The sequence below is a fragment of the Panthera tigris genome, chromosome X (genome assembly GCF_018350195.1).
Source record: "Panthera tigris isolate Pti1 chromosome X, P.tigris_Pti1_mat1.1, whole genome shotgun sequence".
In the NCBI taxonomy this organism is placed as follows: domain Eukaryota; kingdom Metazoa; phylum Chordata; class Mammalia; order Carnivora; family Felidae; genus Panthera; species Panthera tigris.
Window position 1 is genome coordinate 125,223,498 of NC_056677.1, and position 27,054 is coordinate 125,250,551.

A 27,054-nucleotide genomic window follows, 5' to 3' on the forward strand; every position below is an offset into this window, starting at 1 on the left:
CCCCTCTCCGGGCCAATTGGGGCTGGCTGACCGGGCGGGGCCGGGGCCGGGGCGGGCCTTGCTCCCCCACTACCCCCGGCTGCGCCCGCGGCTCCGGAAACGCGCCGCGGGGCTGCTGGGCTCGGCCGCGCGCGGGCGGCTCCGTGGCGTTTCCTGCCACGCCGGGCCTGCCTGGGCCTCGCCAACGCCGCTCCGCCGAGGTCCGCGCGTCGGCCGCCACGGGGCCGGGGTGAGCGTGAAGGCCACGGGAGGATGTGCGCAGGGAGCGGGAGGGTGTGCAGGATTGGGCTGATCGTTTGGGCCACGCGAGGATTCGCAGGGGGGCGGCCTGGGAGAGTGCGCGAAGCTAGGGTGAGTGTTCCGCAGAGTGTGCGGTGGGGGGCGGCCAAGCGTTTTTTGGGGGGCGCCTCGGGGCCCGCTCGGCCCTGAGGCCATCCAGAGTGAAGGACGAGTCTCTTATGGCGGGTACGAGGAGGCCCGAAGGCCTTCTCGCGGGGGCCGGCGCTCGGAGCGGGAATCACGGATGTGCCGAGGCCTACGCTGCTTTTGAGGGGACACGAGGAAGTGGGAACTGGTCATTATGGGAAGGAGGGGACCCCTGCGCCAGAGCAATGGAGGCTAAGGGGGAGGGGGCGTTGGGAAGGTTAAAGGGCTTTTTCCCGGTCTGGGGGAGGGGCTGAGACGCAGTCAGGGGCGCTGGATGGATGAGCTGAGGACGGTTCCTGCTGATGGAGTTCCTCCTTTTCTTTTGGGTGGGGGTTGAGCCTCAGGGTGGCGGGGAGGGATGGGGGACTAGCCCAGAGTCCAAGAACTGTGAGGGAGCGCAAGGGGGGGCAGCCCTTGCTGGGTGAAGATGAGCTCCAGGCTCTGGGTCTGAACAGGGCTTTTTCTGTCACCCTTCTGGGGGGCCATATCTCCTGCTCCTGTGCCCCCCCCCCTTAAACTCCTTTGCTGCCTCCTCTAGTCTATATTTGGGTGATTAATTACATGTCTTTTTCCATCCTACCCCCACAAACACACGCTTGCCTGCGGCCCAAAGCCCATGGTCCCATTCAAACACCACCACCCCCCCCCCCAAAATCCTGGCCCTCTTCCCGGAGGTCCCACCCTGTTCCAACTGACGCCCTCCAGCCAGCATTGGCCTAGCCTGGCTGCCAGCCCCCCTCCGGTCTCTTTGGTCAGTGAAATATTTTCTCTTAAACCTCAGACCCGACATTTTTCCTTTACCAAAGGATTTCAGATGAGAGATTGCCAGAACAGCACCCCCTCTGGGTACTAATGCTGCCTCACCCCATTCCCCATCCTCCCTTCCCCATTGAGCCTTTAAGTAGAAGCAGCTTGCACCGTGCCTTGCACAGTCCAGTCCATTCCCCAAAAATGTCCCTGGATCTATGTTTAGAATCCTGATGAGCAGTGATTTTCAGCCTTCTTTGGGTGAGAGACCCCTTGGAAAATCACTAGAAAGTGTGAATTCTCTTCCGAGAAGTCTGACAATCAGCAAAGACAGTGGGATCCCATACTGGAGGCTCACAGGCCAGAGTCCTGTCTTCTGAGTGCTGGAGGTGAGGAAGACTCCAGATGCTAGACAGGCCCAGCACTAACAAAGTGCAGCTCCACATTCCAGTCCCAAGAGTGCTGGTTGAAAATGCAGATTCCTTGGCCCCACCCACACCCGCTACTCTGCCCTTTGAGTTCTTAGCAAACCCCAAGCCAGAGTTCTAACACACTGATCTAGCCCTGCTCCTAACCTGCCTGGGCTCACCAAATGAGCAGCCCCCCATACCCATGTAGAATCTCTCATATCCAGGGCAATGTAACCTAAATGAATCTAAACTTCACAATTTATTTTGATTTTTAGTAAGATGCCATGCGTCTTCTTGGGGAAAGGGCAACATAAACCTTTCCTCAGTTAAGTACAACAAACACTACAAAATCCCCTTCTGGTCTACCTTCTGGCTTTTAATAGAAGGAAAAGAAAACGGAAACCTAAACAGAGAGGGACAGGTGCCCAGGCAAAGTGAGAGAGGAAAACTGGGGAAGATGGAGACAGATGCCTCCCACCCACGCACACGGAAAAAGACACACACAGACACAAACATCCCAAGAGAAACAGACTTTCCTGGTGAAACACCCTCTCTTGGCCCTTTAGGATTCTGCCACTTCTAGCAACAGCGCGCTTACACGGTACAGGCTGGGCCCAAACAAGACCTTCATGGCCACATCCTGACGAGACAAGTTGAGAGCATGTGAAGGCCAGGCTCAGCTCCAGCCCAGAGGCTCGGGTCAGCGTCCTGGCCTTGCCTGGCCGGGGTGGATCAGGATCTCGGCAGTGTGTGTTGTGTCGGTCTGTCCTTTGGTTAAGTACTCACGACCCAAACAGACACGTTCTCGGAAGATGCATCCAAGTCTGCTTCTGTCCCCCCAAATTATTTCAGTCTAACAGGTGGGACCTTTCCTGCCTGACTTATCGCTCAGAATTGTCCCAAGACACAATGAGCTATCCTTGTATGTCTCTTTTGGGTAAGTCTGGGTGTTTACAGACCACGTCTGCTGGCCTTAAAGCTGGTCATGCTGTTAGGGTGAGGATGCCCACGGGTGAGGATGCAAGATGGTGTGAAATATTCTTTGCATTCTAGAAGTGCTTGTATTTTCATGTATGTCAGGGTCACTAAACCGTCTTTGCCCACAGACAATTCTCAGTCTAAGCAACAAGACTCAAAGGAAAACAGATCTCTAATAAGGAGAATTGGGAATCTAGGTAATCATTTGAATGGGACAGAAAGCTGCAGACACCTATCTGAATTAGATGCTGAAGAGTGAGGTCTCTTGTCTGACCTATAAAGACACCCTCCAGGGCATTTTTGCTCTGGCCCAGAACTGAACTGAACTGAACACCATGAGCTACCTATTGTCTTCCAGGGCCTGAGGACATTCTGCTACAGGTCCTTATTTAGATGTTCCAGGGAGTCCAGGTATTTCTGGCACCCCTTAGAAGTTTCTAGAAGCTGCCAGATAGATCTAGTTTGGGTAGCCTTGCTACCTCACCCCTGCTCCACTGCGCAGGGAAAAACAGTACCTGCTAGGGAGGTTGCATGGCTGTTTGTGCCACGGACTTGGTCAAACACTGATCTTTTAGGCTCAGAAGCGACCCTTACTAGTAGCCAGACATCCTGAGGAGGGATTCTGAGCTCAAATGCAACCAGAAGACACCTAATTATTCACTACCTTTTTTTTTTTTTTTGACATGGGTTATTTTTTGTCTCCATTGAATTCAACTCTTAATTTCTGTTCTTTCATATCAGAGAGGAATGATTATTCTGGTTCTCTGAATGTTTCTGGTTCTATACAGAAAAGTCTACATAAGTAAGTTGACTAAAATTTACATTGCCATCTAAAGTACATATCAGGGCTATTTCTGCACTCACGTGAGCTCTCATGTTGTAGAATACATTATTCAGATTGTCAGGCACTGGATTAGCATCGAGAGGATTTCCCTGTGCTCATCAAGCAGCTGCAGTGTCTAGGGTGGAATCTGCAGTCAACCTTTGACAGGGCCTTCACTCTCAAGGAGCATATAGTCATTAGACCACACTTCAGATCACACTTAAAGAAGAAAGATAATATTACTTCTATTAAGAGGCAGAGATTTGCCCCATGTCAGGCTCGATGCTGACTGCGTGGAGCCTGCTTGGGGTTCTCTCTCTCTGTCTGTCTGTCTGCTACAGGTACTTCGTTACATTCAGTAACTGCCTGTTCTCTGGATACGGCCTGGTGTTAGAAGGCTGCCTATTTCTTTTCTCTGGTGTGGCTCAAAAAGTCTTAAATCTTAGGAGCTGGACCTTAGGCAAGTTACTTAAGCTCTTGGATCTATGACTCCCTTCTGTGTAAAATGGAGGTGGTAATAACTATAGGTTGCAATAATGAAATTATGTGAAGGGAAGGAGAAGCACATTAGCAAACACATAGTAGGTGCTCTGTAACTGAAGGTTTGCGCCATTTAACATGCCCCTCCCCCCACAGTTTATCCCGTGGCCACTCAGTGCCAGGGGCTCCTGGGGATTCCAGGGGTGACCAAGAAAGAGCAGGTCTCTCTCCTGTGGGAGGTGACATTTCTCCTGGGGAGTCAGGTAAAAACAATTTCAGAGGATTTTTAGGTAGTGAAAAGTGTTATGAGTACATCGTGATAGGGCTGGAGAGTGAGGACACTTTGAGGAGGTTGACGCTTGAATGAGGCCTAAATTCTTAGAAGGAACCTCCTGTGGCATGTTCAGAGCCCTGAGGGGCATCACCTTGGCATATTTAGGACAGAATGAATGCCAGAGTGTCTGGAAGGAATGACTAAGATGTGGGGTGAAGGATATGGGCCTGGTGGCCTGGGCAAGGGTCTTTTTAAGGAGTTAAGGCCTTGGGTCTTTGGCTTGAGGACAGTGAGACAAGTTTATAACAGCTCATCTTTCTCAGAAGGTAAATGTGAGCTATTCTTTCCATTCCACTTGTGAGCAAAAGCTCAATGTCAATGGAAGTGAACTTTTTCAGTGAATTATATAAGTAATCTCTGACCAGTTTGTTTTGTATTGGAAGTCAAAGTCAAACCAGACATCAAATATATACCAGGAAGAATCCAACTGCCCAGAGGGGGCCCTACCCAGGTGACAGTGGGACATGGAGGGCTTGGCTGCTGGGTACCTAGGGCTTCACTCACACACCAAGGAACCACCCGTGCTGGGCAGTGGGTTAAAGATGAGAATGGGGCTTCTGTGGACATTTAGACCAAAGGATGCCTTCTGCTCTCACCTGTGCATGGCACTGAGAACCTGGGGAGACGAGCCCAGGAAGTCCCAATCCCATGGTCCTATCTCTAAGCTTTCTGGAACTGCCCACACATTCCTAGCAGCCCTTTCCCCTGTATCTACCTTGACCATGTCAGTATCTCAGGATATTGCTCAGCTCCCAGGGCCATTCCCCATTGTCTCTCTGGCCTTAGCCCTGCCCTCTTGCATGCTGAGCATCTTTCTTATCTAAAGTCTACCCAGATCTTTTAAAATTGTTATTCTTTTCTGATTACCAAAGAAATACAGCTTGGTCACTAAAAATTCATATGTTGCAGAAACAGAAAGCAGAAGACCATTCTAAACCCAGACTCTTCTCCAGTGTGGCACACGTTACAGTATAGGTGTGCTCATTTCAGCTACAAGTCACTCTGTTTATTCCTTTTTTTCTCCTAAAATGCAAATATATACTTAGCAAGTCACTCCCCTTCCCCTACGCTCTTTGGAGTTTTTAAATAAACAGTTACTGTCGGTCTACATCTTCTATGAAGGATTTGCATTTTTGTAATCTGCATGTCATCCATATTGGCCACCTGTTGATTTTTTTTGCATTTTTTTTCTTGTTTTCTACCACTTGTTGATTTTATGTTCAACATCTCCAGTTTTCTTCCTGCTCCGAGTTCTAGGTCTCTTCAGTAAGGTCTCCTGAACACTGCACCACATTCACCATTCACCCCCTCTTCTTATTTTGGTCCTTGGGATTATTTAGACCCATAGTATATTGTTTTCCATCGTTTTATTTTTCAACTATTTATGTCTTTACATTTAAGGCCTTTATATGTAAAGCTTCTTATAGACATCATAAAGTTGAGTATTGTTTTTTTAATGCAGTCTAATAACCTCTGCTTTTCAATTGGAGTGTTTAGTCCATTTACATTTAACTTAATTATCCATGTGCTTGGATTTAAGTTTGCCATCCTGCTGTTTGTTTCTTTTTGTCCCATCTGTTCTTTTTCCTTTGTTTCTTTATCTTTCTTCTTTTGGATTTTTTTTTTTTAGAATTGTATTTTATCTTCACTACTGGCTTATTAGCATGCATCAGAGTCTTGGAGGGCTTCCTAAAACACACAATCATATGTTTTACTTATACATATGTTATAAAACCCCACACTACCTTAATATTATTATTGTTTTAAATGATCAGTTATTTTTTTAAAGATTTAAAAATAAAGTAGTGGGGGGTCCCTGGGTGACCCAGTCAGTTAAGCGTCCAACTCTTGGTTTTGGTCAGGTCATGATCTCACAGTTCATGAGTTCAAGCCCTGCACTGGGTTCTGCACCGACAGTGTAGAGCCTGCTGGGAATTCTGTCTCTCCCCTCTCCCTCTGCCCCTGCCCTGCTTGCTTGCTTTCTCAAAATAAATAAACTTTTAAAAAGTAAATAAATATATATAAATAAAAATAAATGAGGTAGAAGTGTTTTCTACTTCCTCACATATTTACATTCCTGTTCTTCTTCATTCCTTTGAGTAGATCCACGTTTCCATCTGGTATCATTTTCCTTCACCTGAACAACTTTCTTTAATATGTCTCATAGTACAGGGGCGCCTGGGTGGCTCAGTCGGTTTAAGCATCTGACTTCAGCTCAGGTCAAGATCTCATGGTTTGTGAGTTCAAGCCCCACATCAGGGTCTCTGCTGTCAGCGCAGAGCCTGCTTCAGATCCTCTGTCCCCTCCCCACATCACACACCCCTCACCCCTCACTCCCCACCCCCGCTTCTCTGCCCTTCCCCTGCTCACGTGCTCTCTCTCTCTCTCTCAAAATTAAATAAAAACATTTTTTAAAAATGTGTCTCATAGTACAGGTCTGCTGGTGACCAATTCTCTCAGCGTTTTGTCTCAAAAGTTTTTATTTGCCTTCATTTTTAAAGGGTATTTTCCATGAATATAGGATTCTAGGTTGGCAGGGTTTTTTTTTTTCTTTTAGCACTTTAAAAATGTCATTCAGTTGTTTGATGGCTTGCAAATTTTCCGATAAGAAGTGACTCTTATCTTTGTGCCTCTGTAAAGAACAGGTCGTCCCCACCCCCCACAGCTGCTCTAAGATTTTCTCTTTATCACACTAGTTTTCAGCAATTTCATTATGGTGTGTTTTGGTGTATGTGTGTGGTTTTTTTGGTTTTGTTGTTTGTGTGTTTAGTCTGCATAGGGATTGGTTCTCATCAAATTTGAGGGAAAAATTCCAGCCATCATTTTTTCAACTATGTTTTTATCCTTTTCCCTCTTTTCCTCATCTCAGATTCCAATCACATATGTGTTAGGTGATTTTCTGTTATCCCAGGTCACTGAGACTGTTTTTTAAATATCTTTTTTTTCTTTCCGATCTTCACTTGGGATAGTTCCTATTGCTATGTCCTCAAGTTTTCTAATATTGGAGGGGAGGGGATTCATTGTCTAATCTGCTGTTAATCACATCCAGTGAAATTTTTATTTTAACTATCATAGTTTTCACCTCCAGAAGTCCCATTTGGATCTTGTTTATATTGCCCATTTTTTTCATTATGTTTCTGTTTTTCTTTCAATACTTATCCACAAACTAGCTGTTATCCTTGTCTGTAAGTTTCATTTTTGAGTGTTTCCTATTGACATGATTTTCCTTGCCATGGGTCACATTTTCCTGCTTCTTGGCATTTCAGTAATTTTTTCTTGGATGTTGGACATCATAGAGATTATATTGTTGAGTGTCTAGATTTTGTTGTTTCACTTTGAGAAGTGTTGGACTTCCTTTTTTGGAGGTAGTTATTTATGGAACAGCTTCATCACGTTGAAGCTTATTTCTAAGCTTTTGTAGAGCAGGTTCAGGGTAGCTGTGACTCCAGGGGTCAGTCAGTCGTACTACAAGGCCTGGCCCCTCTGATTCTATACTGAATGCCCCCGGTGATCACGGAGGACTCTCTACCCTGGCTGGTTGGATACTGAACATCTCCCTACCTTTGTGTGTCCTGGAAATTGTTCAGCTTAAAGCTTCCTGGTCATTCTTTTCCTAGTCTTTGGGAGTTTTATTATGCATGCGTGTTAGGAAAAGTTCAAGGGGAGCCTTCTGCTGATTTTTTGGAGCTCGTTTTTCCTGCATAGCTCCCTCCTTTCTGGAACTGTGTTCTGCAGCCTCTAGCTGCATCAGCTGCCCCAAATGCTAGTCTGTGTCTTGATGGAGCCACCAAGCTCTGTTTGAGTCCCCCCCTTCCCTACACTCTCAGTCTGGCAGTTGCCTCCAGGCAGAGCCGGGCAACGATGAGGCTCATCTCCACTGTGTTTCTTCTGTTGGGATCATGATCCAGCACTTCCTGCTGTCCAATGTCTGAAAACTTGTTTCACAGCTATTTTGTCCAGTTGTCTACTTGTTTATGGCAGGACATCATTTGTTCCTTGTTACTCTATCATGACCAGAAGTGGAAGTCTCTGTCTATCCCTTTTAATATAATATCTAATTTTATGCAAAAGTCTTCCTGGAGTATCTGGGTTTTCTACTCCTTGAGCTACTGGAATAATGCCTCCTTCTCAGTCAGGTCTGGATTGAATTGAATTGACTTGATATCAGAACAGAAACCATAATCCTGTTCCTTTGAACTCACTGAAATGGGAGGCCTGTGATGCATACACGTTTGTGGTATCTTAATTACAATATTTCACATATTTTGCAATCTGGGAGAAAAAGGTAAATTGAATTGTACATATCGTTCAGATCTTGTATTTAGCAGCTTGGTATTTGAAGATCTTTTCTTTGCGGCTTCTTTTTTTCCAGCAATTTTGTTCAACTTTTCATTTTGTCAGACATACCACCGAAACGGTCTGGTCTGCATCTCTCTCGCTGTCACCTGGTTCATTGTTTCAGTTGAATGGGGTATGGCCTCTACAGGGCCTTGCTTCTGGTCAAGAAGACCTAACTTCTCTTGCCTCCAGTGGCCCAATCTGGTTTTTCTGTTGCCCCTACAAAGTTGGAAAGGTCTCTCACTTCTCACTTAGTTAGTTCTTCTGATATTCTTTTGGGGAAGCTTCGTTCCTGGGCAGTGTGAGCACTGACCTCTTTGAGGCTGGCTGCTAAGGAAACCTGTGGCCGGCCTGTCTCTGAGAGTCAGGCTCGCTACCATTCGTTCTGCACCTGTGTCTATATTCTCCGGGCTGTTCCTGGGCCAACATTCATTTGTTTTCTTTGGGTTCTCTCTGGCCTGCCTGTATTCTCTGCTACCTGTGTTCTCCACTGTTTGGGGTCTGTTTTCTTAGGCATACCTGTGGCTCCGGCTTGTCACTCAGCTGCTGTGCAAGAGAAGACTGAATAAGATTTAAAACCAGGGAAAAGGAAATCACTAGTCTTGTCCTAGGTGACCCAGAGACAGAGTTATTGTCGCTCATGGCTCTTTTCACTTTCCTTAGCTCTGCCTGCCCCCCCAGGGTCTTGCCCTTCCCCAGGATGGACCCCCAGGAAACCAGGTCCTGGCAGGCCCTCTTGAGATCCTTGAGGCCCAGGTGAGCTGTGCTTCCCCCTGCCTGGCTTGGGAAACTGTCACTGCTCCCTGAGTCTGCCTTAGCCTCTACCTCTTTTCCCAGCATGACACACTACAGGACTTGAACCCCTGCTGCTGCCTTCCATCCCTCTGCTGTCCTCCTGAGAGTCTACCAAGAAACGGGTACCTGCCGGGCTTATAATTCCCATTATGCTGGTGCGGGAGCTGCATTTCAATCCAGGAAAGTGACTGAACTGGGGTCTCTTGGGAAGACATTGGGAGGCCAAAGCGAAGGCCATGGCCCAGGTCTTCTGGTGCTTGGTTAGTTCTCTTTCCAGGATTTCTTGACGCTTGTGCTTAGATCTCCACGCTAGCGATGCATATCTACTCCAGACCCTCACCTCTTATCCCTGCTATTACTAGTGCTGCCCCTGCCTCATTCTAGAATGCACAGAAGGACTGCTTATCCCTGGGAATTCTTACAGGATTCAGTGACATTTGATGACGTGGCCCAGTACCTCACAAAAAAGGAGCGCCTGAGACTGGACGCTGAGCAGAGGACACTGGCATACTACAGGAATGTGAACTCCGTGGGTAAGGATGCCCCTGGCCCTCCACCAGCTTCCCCACAGCTTCGTGGTCCTGTGCAGCCGAGTGAGGGTTGAGGGGCACCTGGATTACCCCTGCACAACCTTGCCTTCTGGGGGCTTATGCCCCCCCCCCACCCTAGGGATCGGCTGTAAGAAAATGCAAAGGGTCTGCCAACCCTCACCATTTCAAATTGGCAGGGCCCCCTCCCAACTCCTAAGGGCATGGAAAGAGGCCTCCTCAGGTTTTTACTGGGAAAGAAATTAGAACAAAGTGGCCACTATCATTTGGAAAACTTTTTTTTTTAATCCTAAATTGCACAAAAACTGAATGGCCATTTTATTACAGTTTGTTGTTGAGAGAGAGATTGGCATGGCAAGGCCCTATGCCCTGTTGAGGGCTGCACATGGTGGGAGGGGCGAGACTGCTGAGTCACTTTGGGAGTCGTGGAACAGTAGGACTTTCCGTTTGCAGGCACTGAGGAGTGTGAGCAGGCAGAAAGGGAGGACCAGCTCTTCACAACAAGTCCCTGGCACTCCACCCAGGTGGGCCCAGACTCTGCCTCATCCAGTCTCTGGCGGGAGCCAGCCCTTGGGAAAGGGCAGGGATGAATGAGTTGCCTGAGGGCACAGCCAAGCTACCTACGCTTGGTGGATTAAAAGAGTTTCGACTTGGAAGGCCGTGCGCCCCGCCCCCCTCCCCACCCGGCTGTGTTCTGATGGCATCTTTGGCTGCCACCAAAACCCTTTTCCTTTCCTGCCAGCAGGAGTTCCTGTTTTGATTGCTGCCTGGCTCCTCACCTGGTACAAGGCCACGTGGTGCTGGCATCTGAGCCATCCCTGAACACAGACTGAGGTAAGCATTCCGCTGAGTGCAAAAGAACCCCGGAAAGTGCGAAGAAACTGTGGAGGAGGCCCCCGCCGAGCCTTTGGGGAGGGGGTGTGGCTGCTTCTCAGTCACAGGAGGGGAGACCTCCTCAGCACCCCTTTGGTAGGGGGCGTCCAGCAGTGACACCTTTCTGCCCCATTCCTCTGTAGTCCTTGCTTCTGGTTGGATGGGCACTGGCCACCTTGCTGCGTGGTCTCTGGGCCCTGTGCTCAGCAGCTGTCTCAGGAGGAAGGTGATTGTTGACCAAGGAAAGTAACCTCCTTCCCTCCTCCTCTGCAGAGTACAGTGTCTTGCGGTGCCCGTCTCCAAAAGCATCTTGGTGACGCAACAGCAGAGAATGGGTGAAGACGCTCAGCCCCAGGAGATGGCGTCCACCAGCTCCCCGATGGCCGGTGCACCCAGCCCTGAGGTCAAACAGAGCAGAGACTCGGAGGGGAGTGGGGGGAGCCCCCAGAACCTGCCCATAGAACATCACTTTGCATGTAAGGAGTGTGGGGATGCCTTTCGGCTCAAGGTCCTCCTTGTGCAGCACCAGAGAATTCACAGCGAGGAGAAGGGCTGGGAGTGTGGCGATTGCGGGAGGGTCTTCAGGGGAGTCTCTGAGTTCAACGAGCACCGGAAGAGCCACGTGGCTGCAGAGCCCCAGCCGGGGCCCAGCCGAGCGCCGGAAGATGCCATGGAGGAAAGAGAGCAAATGGAGAGGGAGGCGAAGCCCTTCGAATGTGAGGAGTGTGGGAAGAGATTCAAGAAGAACGCGGGCCTCAGTCAGCACCTGCGCGTCCACAGCAGAGAGAAGCCGTTTGACTGTGAGGAGTGTGGGCGGTCCTTCAAGGTGAGCACCCACCTCTTTCGCCATCAGAAGCTCCACACTTCCGAAAAGCCGTTTGCCTGCAAGGCATGCGGCAGAGAGTTCCTGGATCGCCAGGAGCTCCTCAAGCACCAGCGCGTGCACACCGGCCACCTGCCCTTCGACTGTGATGACTGCGGCAAGTCCTTTCGGGGTGTCAACGGCCTGGCCGAACACCAGCGCATCCACAGCGGGGCCAAGCCCTACGGGTGTCCCCACTGCGGCAAGCTCTTCCGGAGGAGCTCGGAGCTCACCAAGCACCGCCGGATCCACACGGGCGAGAAGCCCTACGAGTGTGGCCAGTGCGGCAAGGCCTTCCGGCAGAGCTCCAGCCTCCTGGAGCACCAGCGCATCCACACCGGGGAGCGGCCCTACGGCTGTGGCGACTGCGGCAAGGCCTTCCGGGGGCCCTCCGACCTGATCAAGCACCGGCGGATCCACAGCGGACTGAAACCCTACGAGTGTGACAAATGCGGGAAGGCCTTCCGGCGGAGCTCCGGCCTGAGTCGCCACCGGAGGACCCACAGCGGAGCGAGACGCTGCGAGTGCAGCGAGTGTGGCCGCGTGTTCAAGAGGCGGGCGGCACTGCAGAAGCATCAGCCAACCCACCATGACTAGACGAGGCCCCGAGGCCCACGGCCCCACGGCCCCATGGCCGGCGGCGGCTTCCCGCGGGGGGCGAGTCCCTAGAGGGGAGGGCAGAGTCAAAGGAGATGACCAGTTTTGTAGCGCTTATGTCTGTTCTCGTCCGGAAGGTTGAACCCAATTTATACCGTCACCAGCAATTTATAAGTGCACACGTTTCCCATTTTGCCTGTTGAGAGTTGCTTCTACGACATTCTAATTTATTTTGACTCGTTTAACTGGCAGGAAGTACCCTCAAGGTATTTGACATCCACGGGCCTTGAAGCAGGAGGAGAGAAGAGACACCTGCCTGCGGGGGTGAAGGAGCTCGCAGGACCTCTTCTCCAGGCCGCTCCCTCAGGAGCGACTCAATGACGGCCTCCGTGTGACGGGACCCAAGCTCTCCTGGAGAGAACAAAGCCCCAGAGTCGTTTGGCCTACTTGAATTTATAAATTTTTAGGGATGTAAATAGAATACTCAAATGTCTTATAGTATTTAATTTATTAATTCAGTTATACATGCATATTGTAAATCACATACTACATAGAATAATATATTAATTTAGAAAAGCCGCCTGTTTTCCCTCACTCCGTTCCACAAGATCATTTTATCCTAAAGCCTCACACGCAACTCTGACCTCACCATCTTCCCCAACCTCGCAGCCCCCTCTTGAGTCATCCGACAGTTTCAAAGCACATCCAATGGCTTCAACTCATCTAAGCTGTGTGCCATGTAGCACTGTGACAATCCCTGCACAAAGCTCTCGCTAGAAGTTTCCTCCCAAGCCATAAGTACCTGTTCACATAACATTAGGACGATTGTTGGTTTCTTCAATTTGTCCTGTAGCCCTACAACATAACCACTTGATGTGTTTGCCTTTTCAAATGACCTTTAAAAGACTTTTTTGAAGCATCTATAACTTGTCGTTGTGAGGTCATACTCTTAGGAATAAGTACTGAATCTGGGTTACATTTCTTTTGCATCCATTTTTCTTGAACCAGTTCATTCCAGTGACTTCCACGTGTGTCCAAAACTAGCATCGGTTGGGGTCTGTTCCAGGCTAATAGGTCTTGTCCTCAAGCAGCACTGTTTTCTTCAGAATTAAATAGCTGAGGGCACCCCCGTAACAGGGACATCTCCAGGACTCAAGTATAAGGTGATGCCTCTTGTTCGGGAATGGTAGCCTCTCATACAGAGCCAGCCCTCTGTTTCAAGCTCTGTAAAACAGGGGCGATCCCAGGACTACCCCTAAGGTTATCGTGGGAACTGTGATGCCACGCCTGGCCCGAAGGCACACACTCAGTGAAGGTCATCTCCTGTCATCACCATAATTAATGCCGTCATCCTATGACTCATTAGTACCAGAACTGGGGATGGACCCAGGCCTCCTGACTCCTAGTCTCATCTTCTTTCTCTCGTGCAATGACTTAAATACTGTTCCTGTTTCCTTGCATGCAAACCGTACGTTCATCTCCTTTGACCAGTTATCAAGTTACCTTTGGACATAATGACTTTATACAGCAGTCCTTTCTACATCGATTGTGACGGTCTCTTTTCCAGTTTTATTGCTTTGCTCTTTGGAGCAGTTTTATTACATTTTTGTTGTGCGAGCTCTTAATTTTTACATACCCGGGCATTCACTGTTGTCCGTGAAGCCGTAACTTTCATTGCTTCAGTAGTTAGATACGATGATGTTTTTTTCTAGAATTTTAATTACAAGTGAAAAGTTGAAAGCCCTGCCCCACCAGAAGGTGGATGCACCAGGTGGGCAGGCTGGATGGGAACGGGCCCCAGAAGCAGGCTCTCTCCTCATCCACGATGCGGACTCTGCATGTCTGTGGGCAGTACTTGACTATCCAACCTGGCCACTCAGACACGCGAGAGAAACTTCCATCTCGGATGGCCAGAACATTCTGACTGTTCCTCAGTATAGCCCTACCTGGCAGCAGCAGGGCTGGGCCTCAACTAGATCAATGGGGCGGTCCAAACGTGGTCTTGGCCACAGCTGGCTGTCCTCCAAGCTCCAGGGAGCTTTGGCCATGCCCAGCACGGATTCAGTGCTTGAGCAGCAGACCCACCAGAGACACATCTCCTCGAACACAAGAAGACTCACTTGACCGATGCTGTCATGTGGATTGCATCCTCCTCCTAGCGAGTGACTCTGGAACTAGAAAGAGGTCAGTTTGGTGGCTTTTGCTTTGGGCAACTAGGGGGAAATTCACCCACGTGTTCTGATGTTACCTCCCGCAGCCACACCCAAGGAGCAGCAGAGCAAAGGCTCGGAGAGGAACGGCGCCCCTCCGATGCCCGGTGTGGCCTGGTGATAGAAGCTGGCCACCACAGGCCTGGGCTGTGACTTGCAGCAGCCATGCCCGGGAGGGGTGACAAAAGAAGGGTTTGGAGGGCACCGATGCCCTTCTGACGGCCCGTGTGGCATAGAAATAGAAGCTGGTCATCCCGGGGCCAGGCTGTGACTTCCGACAGTCTCCCCCGGGGGGAACAGCAGCAAGGGCTGGCCAGAAACCTGGCCCCCGGTGGCCTGCAGAACCCGCAGGTAGAAGCCAGCCATGCTGGGGCTGTGGTGTGACTTCCCAGCAGCCGTGCTTGGGGGGGCCTCTCGAGGGCCCACAGAGGAAGCATACGCTTCTGATGGGCCCGCCAAGGCTGAGGCCGAGCTTCCCGGCAGGCACATCTGGAAGAGCTCCTCAGGCCCCCATCCTGGGAAGCAGGGTCCCATGGCGACCCCTGTGACCTTAGCCAGAAGGTCCTCTGGAATGGCCCCCCGGGCCACAACGGTGGCTCTCTGTGACGTCTCCGGCCTGACCCTCAGGCTGGAGAGAAGCCAACAGCACCTGTTACATAGCAACTCCTTTTGCTCTGTGGGCTTCAGTTCTCGCAGTAGTTGTGAAACTGTGTCTGCCATCACCGCTTCCTTCGGCATCAGTTTTCTCTTTTCAAGCTGTCAGGACGTGTTTGACACCACTGTCATTCGGGAAAGAATTTGACATTCACGGGGGGCAAGTCTGGCAGCTTTCACTGGGAGCGCTCTGCCATTTCTTGCTTGTTCACTAGCCATCTGTCAGGTTTTATGAAGGATCCAGATACAGTATTAACTCAGAACCTAGCGTTGTCGTCACTGCTCCCTCTCTCCCAAGCCAGGACATGGCATCTTGGCATCCTGGCCGCCTGTCCTGCCCTCCTTGACTTTTTTCCATTCCCCGTTCTATAATTTTCTCCCAAACCCTCTTCTAGAGTTAACACTAAAGACCGCATCTTCTCTGTCACTGTGTTTGCGGGTGAAGTCTGTGCTCTCTCCGGCGCAAGCAGTCTGTGGCTTTAATGTGTGTCCTGTAGTTGTGCCAAGTTCAGTTTTTGCCTCTGGTAACTTGGGGGTGGATTTCCTTGGCTTCTGTAGGTATACTGCTACATCAGATGCAAAATGTGATCAAGCTTCCTATTGTGTGGGCTCGTCTATGCATTTGTGTATCTACCTCATTTCATTTTTTCTTTCTAATCACCCATATTTCTTTTGCAAGGGAAATGAAGAGCAGTTGGGTTACATAGAATGCCGACTCGCGTTAGAAATATATCCTTTTCTTATATTCTGAAAGAAACCTTCCATTGCTTTTATTAAAGTTTTGAATACTTGCTGAAATTTTTAAATGAAAGTTCCTGTTTACCATTTTTGCTGCTTATTAAGATTAACTGTGTTGATTAGTTGTGTCGTACCCACTTCTGCATTTCCAGAATGAGCCCCACCCAATCACAGAGGGTACCTTTGTCTCACAGTGTTGGCATTCCACGCGCTCCGGGCTTCAGCCCTGTTGTGTGCCCTGTGACCCTCACTCCCCTTCCAGGCCACACTAATCAAACCAGAACTGAACACTTGACTCAAGGGCAGCACCTTGTCATCGGAGCTGGCTGGCAACGACAGGCTGGGCCTTTCGGGTTCTCTGTGAAGTGCAAACAAGAAAAACGAGAGAGAATCTTCTCGTTGGTATTGGAAGGAAGAGGGAGCCACGCAGCACTTAGGGGAGTTGACCCGATAGGTGGCACCAGCTTGAAGATCCTGCTAAGCACTCCAGAGCTGTCTCCCTGAGGCAGTCCAGGCCCCATCATGTTCTTGGATTTCTGGCAACTGCCCTCACCAGTTCATTTGTGTCCCCACCAGAGACTCCCTTGACCTGAGCCAGCCTGATTGGGTCTCTGCTTTTTGCAATCTGTCAAGAGTCAATTGCCTTTTACCAGTTGGCTGCTTCCTGAGAAGAATCACATGGCTGGTTTCCCTCATGTTCTACCCGACTCTAGTTCCTGGCCCGAGTCCCACCTGACTGTTGTAGACACCTGTTTAAATGTGGTACTCTGTTCACTCAGATGGGGAAAACCTATGCCTTTTAGTCTCAGTGAGTTTGACCAATGCCTCTGTCCGGGTGTTCCTGTACGGATCCCATGTGTGCCCCATGAAATGATTTAAGTCAACACCCACCCTGTTCTTTATTTTGGAAGTGTCTCGCTACTTCCAGAAAATCTGTGAGATTGGGGAATTGAGAATTTCTCTATTACTAGTATACTTACATTCTGTACTTCTCATGGTATCAGTTTAGCTGTTTACTTTGGAAACTAGAAATGGTCTCTTTTAACTTGGCCTTTAATGTTATTTGCATATCTAAGAAGAGTAGCTGTGTCCGCCCCAGTCCACCGTTCATTTGTTGGCGCTTTTTTCTCATCCCTCCCTGATCTCCTTAACTTGTCTGTTTTATGGCACTTACTATAATCAGCCTTGCACTAGAGCTTCGGCCTCCCCACCCTCTCCCACCTGTTAGATTGTGAGCTCTTATAAGACAGGGGTGATCCTTCATGTCTGATTCCCCTACCAGATCTAGCACAGTGCCTTGCATCAAGTAGATTTCAATAAATATATGTTAAATGGCATTGGTCTTCCTTGACTTATTTTGTCAGAGTTTCGGTTAACAGCTCTTCCCTTGCTCCTTTCTCTGCCCTCTAAAGTTCTTTCCCCACCCCCCACCCCCACTTACTGGATGCCTGGAGGGGACAGGAGGTGCCCCGATTAGAAGGGCTGGTTTCCATGGACATTTGAGCTGTCCCTTGGCAGAAGAGGCCTGTCATTCAGCCAGGTCCCTTCTCCCACCCTGGCTAGGGCTCTCCTCAGAGTCTGAATTCCGGGCGGCAGCAGAACACCAGGCTGGACTCTGAGCTCCTCCTTTAGGGACCAGAAATAGAGTGACGGAAGTGGCTACTAGGACTTGAGGATCAGCCAGCCTCTCTGGTCTAGGTGAGGGTGGGAGTGAGGAGGTCAGTCCTCTTGACCAGTGGCTGGCCCTCTCTCCAATGATCATTGCCTCCAGAAAGGCAGGTAGTGAGGACAGGCCCCCGGCTTCCTGACTCCCCTCACCTGCCAAATACAAACAAGGCTCAGCTGTGGAGTCAGCTGCCCAGTCCCAGAAGGGCAAGCACCCAGGAGCCCGATGAGCACTTGGGTTGGGATCTCCAAGACCATGGTGTGCTGTAACAGCAAGGAGAAACTGTTGGAAAGGAACACGCCTTCCCCCACCATCCCAATCTCCCTGGAGGTGCCCAGACAAGACCCATGTCATCTTTCCCCCAGGGTCCCATCCTCATCACTCTATCAATTAATTTTCCACCCCAAATGCAGCTTCTTGGCAGGTGGTGGTGATACGACCACACCCCACTGCCATCCCAGCCATCTCTGCTCACAAGCCAGTTGTTTGGAGAGAACCATTCATCTGCTTTGCTGGTTTCATGATGTACTTGCCACTGAGAAGTCCACCTATGTTTCCCTCAAACATATGCAAGCTCTGTTCAGGCAAATTTCAGTTATGCAAAAGCCAAGGCCACAGATCTGTTTGGACAACTAACACTGGGCCCAGAGGGTAGGGGATATCCTGGGACTTCTTGTAGGGGGTTGAGAATCTTCCTTTCTGACCCTCTCCTAGGGCCCCCTGACTTCTGGAGCCCTGTAGCCTCTCCAACAACACCCTCCTCTGAGACCCCCAATAACTCTTTTGCTTACCTGAGAGTTGACAGTCCCCAGACGCCCACTTCCCGGGCCAGGCTCCTGCCCACAGCCATCTGCCCCAACCCACTTCTATCCAGCTCGCATCCCACCTGGGAGGGGCCGCTAGCCTTGTTGTCTGTTGAGGCTGCTATCACCAAAATGCCATCAAGGTGGCTTATAAAACAACACTCATTTATTGCTCACAGTTCTGGATGCTGGGAAATCCAAGACCAAGATGCTGCCAGAGCCAGCATCAGGCGAAGACCTGCTTCCTGCTTCATAGATGGCTGTCATCTGGCTGTGTCGTCACATGGCGGAAGGGTGAGCAAGGTGCCTAAGGTCTCTTTTATAAGAGTGCTAAACCCATTCATGGGGACTCTGCCCTCATGACCCAATCACCTCCTAAAGGCCCCACCAACTGATGGGGTCACATTGGGGGATAGGATCTTAATGTATGAATTTTGGGGGACACAGACATTCAGAGGAGAGGGTACTTGGGCTTCTCATGGTTTCATGCACTTATTAGTTTGATTTATACATTGGTGAGCTGTTTCAATTTCTTCCCACTGAGCCCATAATATTGCTTTGATTAAAAGATTTTAAAATATATAATAAAAAGCATGGTCCCCATTTTTTTCTTCAGGGAAGACAGGTCAGAAAATCCTTGCATTCCCTCGCCCCACACCCCTTTTCTGACCTTCATTCAACAAGCATTTATTGAGCACCTGCTGTGTGATAAGCTCTCAAAGAGGATGACACAATCCTCACTTTAAGGACAGAGCACCAGGGCAAGACAGACACGTTGCCAAAATGTCACAAGTGGGACCTACATTCACCAAGCTGAGCTCCTAGGATTTGTATACTTTAGTGGATGCAGGTTACACTTAGAAAAATGACAGACCTAAACACAGAAGTTCAATATTGGCAAATGAACTCCCTTCCTCTGTCCGCAGGTCCTGCTGATTTCACACCTCCACCTCTACACCCTGCCCTGGCCCTGAGGGAACTCTCCCTCCTCCGTGGAGCCCCCTGTGCTTTCAGATCTGACATGGCTGCCTGACAGTGGCCTGCATCCACACACTGGGAACCCCCGAGGCAGGGTGGGGCAGATCCACCCCGGCCCCCAGCACCCAACACGATGCTGGGCGCAGAGTCCGCCCTCGGTGAAGGCGTCCCACCAGTGCGTGGAAGGAGAGGGCTCTCACCCCACCCCACATCCCGGTCAGGAACCCACCCCCAGGCAGGACCTCAGGGACCAGGATGCGTCCTCAGCCCGGACCTTCCCCTCGCCTCCCTTCTCCCCACCCAGAGCGAAGCAGTGGAGATGATGGAGCAGATCGTGTACTGGGTCCGGGAGGACCCATCGGGGCTGGGCCGGCCCCGGCTCCCCGGGGCCCCGGCCTCCGAGTCCGTGGCGGTGCCCATGATGCTGCTCAACCTCGTGGACCAGCTGGGGGAGGCGGACGAGGAGCTGGCGGGCAACTACGCGGAGCTGGGGGACTGGTGCGCCCAGAGGATCCTGCAGCATGTCCAGGTTGGGGACGCGTCCGGGGGACGGGAGGCCGACGCCGGCCGCCAGGACGGGTCCCCCGCTCCCCACCCCTGCAGCACCTCCTTGGCTCACGCCCCACCACCGCCACCCCAGCTGGGCGCCGATGGTCCCCTTTATGGATGGGGAGACACGGAGGCCGGGGAAGCGCAGGACCCTACACCCTGGGGAAGGAGGAGGGCCCAGGGGAGCTGGGGGGGGGGGCCAAGGGCAGGAGGGAGGGTGCCGGAGCCCCTGGCGTGTTAGAGGGAGCAGGAGACCCGGCCAGATCCAAGTCCTTCCAGGCCTCTGTGTGTTCCAGGACAGCCACTTTGGTGGTGATAGCAGGATATCCTGCTTGGAGATGGTCGGACTTGGCAGGTGCCTGGAGGATGAACTTCAGGAAGGTGTGGGAGATGCATTTGGCCAAATGTCACTATCAGGGAGCGAACTTCTAAAATTCAAGAAGAATTTGGAACTCTGTCTCCAAATGCAACTGTTATTATAATTTTGTCGTCCACTTTCACCCTCCGACTGTCAGGGTCGGCCTTCCGCTCCAGGGGCCATGGTCTCAGCTGCCGGCACCTGTTTCTCGGGTTCCCGCGCCATGTGCTCTCAGGCTTTACGCCGGCAGCTGCATGATGCCTAACGTTTTTCAAGCAGCCCACTGGATTTCGGAAGAAAAGTTTCAGTAGCATGTTTTCCAGAAGGAACTTTGTACCTAGGATAAACAGTTTGGTCAAATCTCAGAAAATCTTTGTGTTTAGTTACTATAGCAGTCCTTGTGACAGCAACTATTTCCCTAAAGCACGTTATAAAGTCTGGTGTGAAGTGTGTTTAGTCGAGATCAAATGTGTTTTAAGAGCCTTGTTTTTCTCTGAAACTTGGTTCCTTTCTTCATGTGTTACATTCTTTATTATTTCAAGATCAGAGATGATTTATCAAAGAAACAGTTGTATACAAGTTGGGAGATATTTCCTCCTGGAAGTTCTGCTTTATTTCATCCTGGCAAAAATGAGAATTGTCCATAGGACTTTCTCCGAAAACACTCACGGCCTACGTGGAATCAAACAACTGAATGATGCATCCCATTCTGCAAGTCGTTCTACTCAGTGCTACGATGGGGTCCTCAGGGAAGTGGAGGGTCCCAGAGCAGCTGAGTGAAACTGAGGGCAGGAGCGAGGGGGCCAGAACCCGAGGGCACGTTAAAAAGCAGGAAACCCAAACCACTATGCGAGTCTACCAAACCAGCGAGTGAGGAATTATTTATTCTGTGTCATATTATTATTATTAACAACACATAAACACTCTCTATTTTATATTCTTTTAAATTTATTGTTAAATACACAAGCAAAACATGAATATAATTCTCATTTTAAAATATTAAACAAATAGGAATAAAATAAAAGCTCCTTTTAGCCATTCTCTAGGCCCCTCTCAATTCCCCCTGTCCCAGACAGGGGGATCCTTCCCGACATTTCCTGCACGTTTACATGCATATATGTACGGACACACTGGAGAGTTTCTCATACTATATGCTTATTCTGCAACTTGCTCTCTCTCCCAATTCCCCCTTTCCCAGAAGATCCATAAGGAAGCGTGCCTGGGAGAGAGTTTTTAATTATAGCTCTGTACTCCACAGCATGGATATAGCAGACGTTGTTCCCAGCTTCCCCTCCTCGGTGCACATTTAGGGGTCCTGCGGGGTTTCGCTGATGGGCACAATGACGCATGGACACTCTTGCCCCATCACACACACACACACACACACACACACACACACACACGAACACTGCTATAAGATTGAGTCAGGGAGGGCAGCGCTAGATGGCTCCAACCAAGAGACCAGCAATGATGCAGCTAGTGGCTTAGAGAAGACTGAACATTGTTACTCTCATAAGGGTCAGCCGAGCGCTCCAGGTTGAAGGGACATCTCTCTTCCACGCCGTCACTCAGGAAGCCCAGTGCTTCTCAAACCATTTGTGGTGAAAGACCAGTTTATGTCCACCCACCCCCCAATCCATTTTGCCTAAGGCTTTTGTAAAATGCAATAAAGATATCGTGGTGATGTTGAGTTGCTATAAAAAGCTTCACAACACTTCCTCCTGATGAGCTCGCCTCATCCTGGACCCTAAGGGCACCTTGTGGCTGAGCAGTGGTCCAGGAACCACGCCCAGGAGCTCAGCTCGAGGGCATTGCCTTGACTGCTGGGTCAGCTCCTGCACAGGTGTATCTGTGCTCTGGATCCTGTGAAGTGCAGGGAGGACAACCGTGCGCATCTAGGGTGAGCACTTGTCCCCTGAGCAGGTGAGGGAGAAGTTGGACACATCACCACTCACTCTTGCATTCCGTTGGTGAATTCTTACTCCCATGGCCACGATACCTGCCCCCAAGGGAGCCTGGGAAACAGTCTAGCTGAGCCACCCAGCACCCAGGAAGAACAGCCTTGCACAGAGACAATGAGCAGTCTCCCCCAGAGATACCCAGAAGTGGGTTCAAATGGTACAGGCATTTGAAAAATACATACCGTCAAACTTCTCTCCAAAAGGGTGTGTACCAAGCATGTACAAGAGTTCCCATCCCCACACACACACAGTAGCCAATACTGATTGCCAGAAATTATGTCTCCTTGTCATCATTGGCATTTTTCATGATTACTAGTGTAGTCGGGGTGGCCATCTTTTCAAATATTTATCGTTCATTCATACACTTCCGCAAACTGCTTGTTCTTATTCTTTGTCATTTTTCATATTGACTGACTTGTAGGGATTTTTATATGCTTGACATGAACCCTTCATTTGTTATACATGTTGCATATGCTTTCTTCCACACTGTCACTTATTTTTAACTTAATTTATAGTGCTTTTATTGCGATGCAAACGTTGTAGTTTTCCTCTTTATGACGTCAAATGTATCGCGTTTTTCTTCTATGGTGTCTGCTCGCTTCAGCATCTTCTTTATCTGAAGACTAGAAAGATATATTTCTCTAGTTTTTTTTAATAACTTTTTATAGTTTTATTCTCACAGTTCTTCTCATGTTTAGATTTTTTAATCACTTAGGAATCTCTTTTCATCTATGGGATCTGTTTAGAATCTACTGTTTTGCCCAACACCATCCTTTCCCCTGTTAACTAAAATGCCAAACTAATTCTGTAGACTGTAAGCTCCACACTTTTATGAGAACAAAGGCTTTGTTTTATCCACCCCTAAAACAGTATCTGCCACATCATAGACAATCACTGTTTGTCAAATGAATGAAGGGATGGATGGATGGATGGATGGACACTAAAGTGCCAAATTTTCTTCAGTGTATTTCTAGAATTTCTGTCATTCCATCAATTAGTATGCTGATTCTTGCATCAATGCCATTTCAATTACTCTAACATTATAATATGTTTTGATACCTTTCTTTCAAATTTTGGGGCCTGTGTTGTGCATTTCGCTTCAGAGTGGATTTACAAACCAGCTTATCAGTTTCCATTAAAATCTTCTTGGGATTTTTATTGGGGTGCATTGAAGTTATAGATTAATTTCAGAGGAACTGACATCTCTCAAAGTTGAGTCTTTCTTTCCAAGAACATGATATATCTCGTCTTTTATTGAGGCTTGCTTTTATGTCCTATAGTGAGTTTTTGTATCGTTCTTCACATCTGTCTTAGACATTTTAATACATTTTAGTCCAAAGCATTCAATAGTTTGTGTTGCTCATGGGATCAGGAGGTTTTTTGTTTTTGTTTTTGTTTTTGTTTTTGTTTTTGTTTTTGTTTTTTGTATAACATATTTGTCAGTTGCTAATTGCTGGGAAGGTAGACCTTGTGAAAAGCTCTCATATGATTCCCAGGTCCTTCTTTAAGATTCTCTAGACAAATGAGCATAACATCTCTGAATAATTAGGTTTTTCTCCACCAATGCATTCATCCTGTATTTCTTTCTTGTTTCACAGTAATCAGGACAACTCCTTTACGGAAGAGTAGCAAGGATACTATGAATTGGTGTTGAATTTTATCAAAAGTTTTTCCTACATCAATTGAGATAATACATTTATGTTTCCTCTTTAACCAGTAATAAGGTGAATTACGTTAACAACTCTGTCAGTATTAATTTAGCATTGCATTCCTGGGGAAAACCCTACTTGGGCATGATAAGGGATATGAGTTAGTGTCTTTTCATAAGAAAGATTGGTCTACACAGAACTTTTACTCTGCTAGCTCCGTCCAATTGGTAGTCAGGGTTATGATAGCCTCAAAGAATGTCTTTGGATGCTTTCCATATTTTCCAGTGCAGACAAGGGTTTGGATGATATGATTACCTGTTCTTTTAGGTTTTACTAGAATTTAACAAACCCACCGGGGCCTGACGACGTTGTAAAGGATAGATCTTTGACTATCTTTAAGTTTCTTCTATGGATATTGGTTTATTCTGATCTTACACCTCTTGACTTATTATTATTATCATTTCTATTTTCCCTCAAGGTACCCATCTTATCTACAGTCTCCAGTTCATTTATATAAAGCTGTATGCATATGTATTCTTTTCCAATTGTTTAGACAACTTGTATCTGCCTCTAAAGTTATAGCCCACCCTGTTTCTTACGATACTTACTCATTTCTTCACATTCTTTTCTCTTGATCAAAATTACCATAAGTTTGTGCCTTTTTAAATTTTGCTTACTTAACTATTCTCTAGCTTTTTGCAGTGTATTTGTTTCATTAGTCATTATTTTCAGGGTCAGTGGCTTTCCTTTGGTCAAGAACTTCTAATTTTAATGTTTTGGATTCAATTAATATGATTTCTGCTTCTGAACTTGTTGGGATATTCTTTGTGACTAAATACATAATCACTCTTGGATAATGTTTCATATACCTCTGAGAAGCATCTGTATTATCTGATTCTAAGGGCAGTTATATATACACCGTGTATCTCTTACATGGAGCTCATGACTTCTGTTACTCAAATCTTCCATATTCTTACTTGTATTTCGTCTCCTTGGTCTGTTAATTCCTGATAGGAGTACAGTACGTCTTTCCTGCTCTGATTACGTCCAGTTCTTTTTGAATTTCTTTCAGTTTTTTGCTTCATATATTATGAGGCCATGTTGGGCACAAACGTTTGTCCCTGTCATAACTTCTTTGGCCTTATGTCTTTTCTTTACAAGGATATTTATATTTGTCTCTTTCAAAGCATTTTGCTTTGGATTCTATTTTACAGGATAGTATTGCTCTACCTGCTTTTTTCTGTCAGTATTTTTCTAGCATTTTTTAATCTATTTATTTGACCCTTCTCATGATTTCTTTTTTAACAAGACTCTCAGTTTGTTGGGGGTAACAATGTGCCGAGTTTCCAAACTACATTTCCCAGCCTCCCTTCTAGATAGGAACGACCAATGAAATGAGAGTGGAAGTCATTGGGTAAGGGTTCTAGAAAGTTTTTTACAGTGATCTGAATTAGTGGGAGCTTCCCCCTTTTGGTCCTCTTTTGCCCCTTTTTCTTTCTCCCAACCTGCATACACATATTCGATGGCTGGAGCTTCAGCAACTCTCTTGTTACAGTACGGAAAATACTAAAAGAATCATAAAGACTTCTTTTGATGCTCTTGAGGAACTAACCAAAGCCAGTCTACTTTCAAACATCTCAATACATGAGAAAAATAAACTCTGTGTTTAAACAACCACTGTTGTGTGTCTGTTCTTCCATCATCACTGTTCCTGTGTTTTAATGCCTGTGGAGGTAACCAGTGTTATTAGTTTCTTGTGTACCCTTCTAGAGATATTCTTTTTATTTTTGTTATTCTAAGTGTACTTTTTACTTTACATTATGAAAATTTTCAGACATACACATAAACAGCAAAGAGTATAATTTGGTACCTCCATGTACCCATCACCCAGCTTCAACAACTATCCACAAAATTCTATGCATCACCCCGCTTCAACAACTATCCATCAATATTCTATGCATACACACACACACACACACACACACACATTCTTGTTTTATACAAATGCCAGCACATTATTCACATTCTCCATTGCCTTCTTTTTTATGTTTTTTTTTCTTTGTGAGAGAGAAACAGACAGGACGTGAGCGGGGGAGGGACAGAGAGAGAGGTAGGCACAGAATCCGAAGCAGGCTCCAGTCTCCGAGCTGTCAGCACAGAGCCTGACGCAGGGCTCGAACCCACAAACTGTGAGATTATGACCTGAGCTGAAGTCAGGCATTTGACTGACTGAGCCACCCAGGTGCCCCACCGTTGCCTTCCTTTTTAAAATTAACATGTATGATGGAGATGGTTCCCTATCAGTACATAGTTTCTTCATTCTCTTTAGTGTCTATCAATATTTCTTTATCATTTCACATGTATCCAATTATATCTGTAGAATAAATTCCCAGATGTGGAGTTGCTGGGGCCAAAGGTGTATGTATTTGTAATTTTGATGGATGTCGCCAAAGTACCTGCATAGAAGTTGTGCCACAGCTCCAACCCCAATTAGCAGTGCAAGAGAATGCCTGCTCTCTTTGCCCACACCTTTGTCAATCATGTATACGTGCAAACGGCTCTACTTTTGCCAACCTGATAAATGAAAAAAGGATATCTCATTGTGGTTTTAATTTTGGTTTCTCTTATTTAGAAGTCATTTGTATTTCTTTCCTGTGAGCTGCATTCACAGCTTTTGCCCATTTTTCTATTGAGTTGTTGGCATTTTTCTTACTATTTTGTAGGAGCTATTTATATAATAGAGAACTTAGCCCCCTTGTCTCTGATATGAGTTGCAAATAACTTTCCTGATTTATCATTTTCTTTGGCCTTTGTAACAGTAATCTTTGTATTAAAGAAACTTTTTTGTTTTTGTGTATTGAATGAACCAAGCTTTGCTTTTCTGGTCTTCTGAGGTCTAAATTGTACTTTACTTTTCTTAATGTTTATTTATTTTGGGAATGGGGGAGGGGGGAGGGGCAGAGACAGGGAGACACAGAATCCGAAGCAGGCTCCAGGCTCTGAGCTGTCAGCACAGAGCCCGACACAGGGCTCGAACCCATGAACCGGGAGATCATGACCTGAGCCCATGTCGGCGCTTAACCGACTGAGGCACCCAGGTGCCCCTAAATTGTACTTTAAAAAGTCTTTCCTCCTCCAACATCATATTTTAAATCTAATATGGTTTCTCCTAGTATTTTTATAGTTTCACTTTTTTAATCTTTAAGTCTGATTTATCTGAAATTTAGTGTGCTGTATATTGCGAATAGGGATCCAACTTTATACTTTGCCAGGTGAC

The 27,054-nt window shown here is 47.8% G+C and overlaps 1 protein-coding gene across 6 annotated transcripts; it reads left to right on the forward strand.

The window, feature by feature from the left end:
* Positions 1 to 113: 113 nt before the first annotated feature.
* On the forward strand, positions 114 to 17,150 carry ZNF275 (zinc finger protein 275). Of its 6 annotated transcripts, XR_006213409.1 has the most exons (8): positions 114 to 229; positions 9,200 to 9,292; positions 9,374 to 9,453; positions 9,756 to 9,864; positions 10,333 to 10,403; positions 10,625 to 10,713; positions 11,026 to 14,395; positions 15,966 to 17,150. XR_006213409.1 is itself a non-coding variant. In XM_042974287.1 (7 exons), exon 7 carries the CDS (start codon positions 11,084 to 11,086, stop codon positions 12,209 to 12,211), a length of 1,128 nt encoding a protein of 375 aa, XP_042830221.1. In that variant the 5' UTR covers positions 114 to 229; positions 9,200 to 9,292; positions 9,374 to 9,453; positions 9,756 to 9,864; positions 10,333 to 10,403; positions 10,625 to 10,713; positions 11,026 to 11,083; the 3' UTR covers positions 12,212 to 17,150. The 6 variants fall into 6 exon arrangements, 5 of the variants coding, with proteins under 5 accessions (XP_042830221.1, XP_042830225.1, XP_042830223.1 ...); XM_042974287.1 differs by having other exon boundaries at positions 11,026 to 17,150; XM_042974291.1 differs by lacking the exon at positions 10,333 to 10,403 and having other exon boundaries at positions 11,026 to 17,150.
* The last annotated feature ends 9,904 nt before the right edge of the window (positions 17,151 to 27,054 follow it).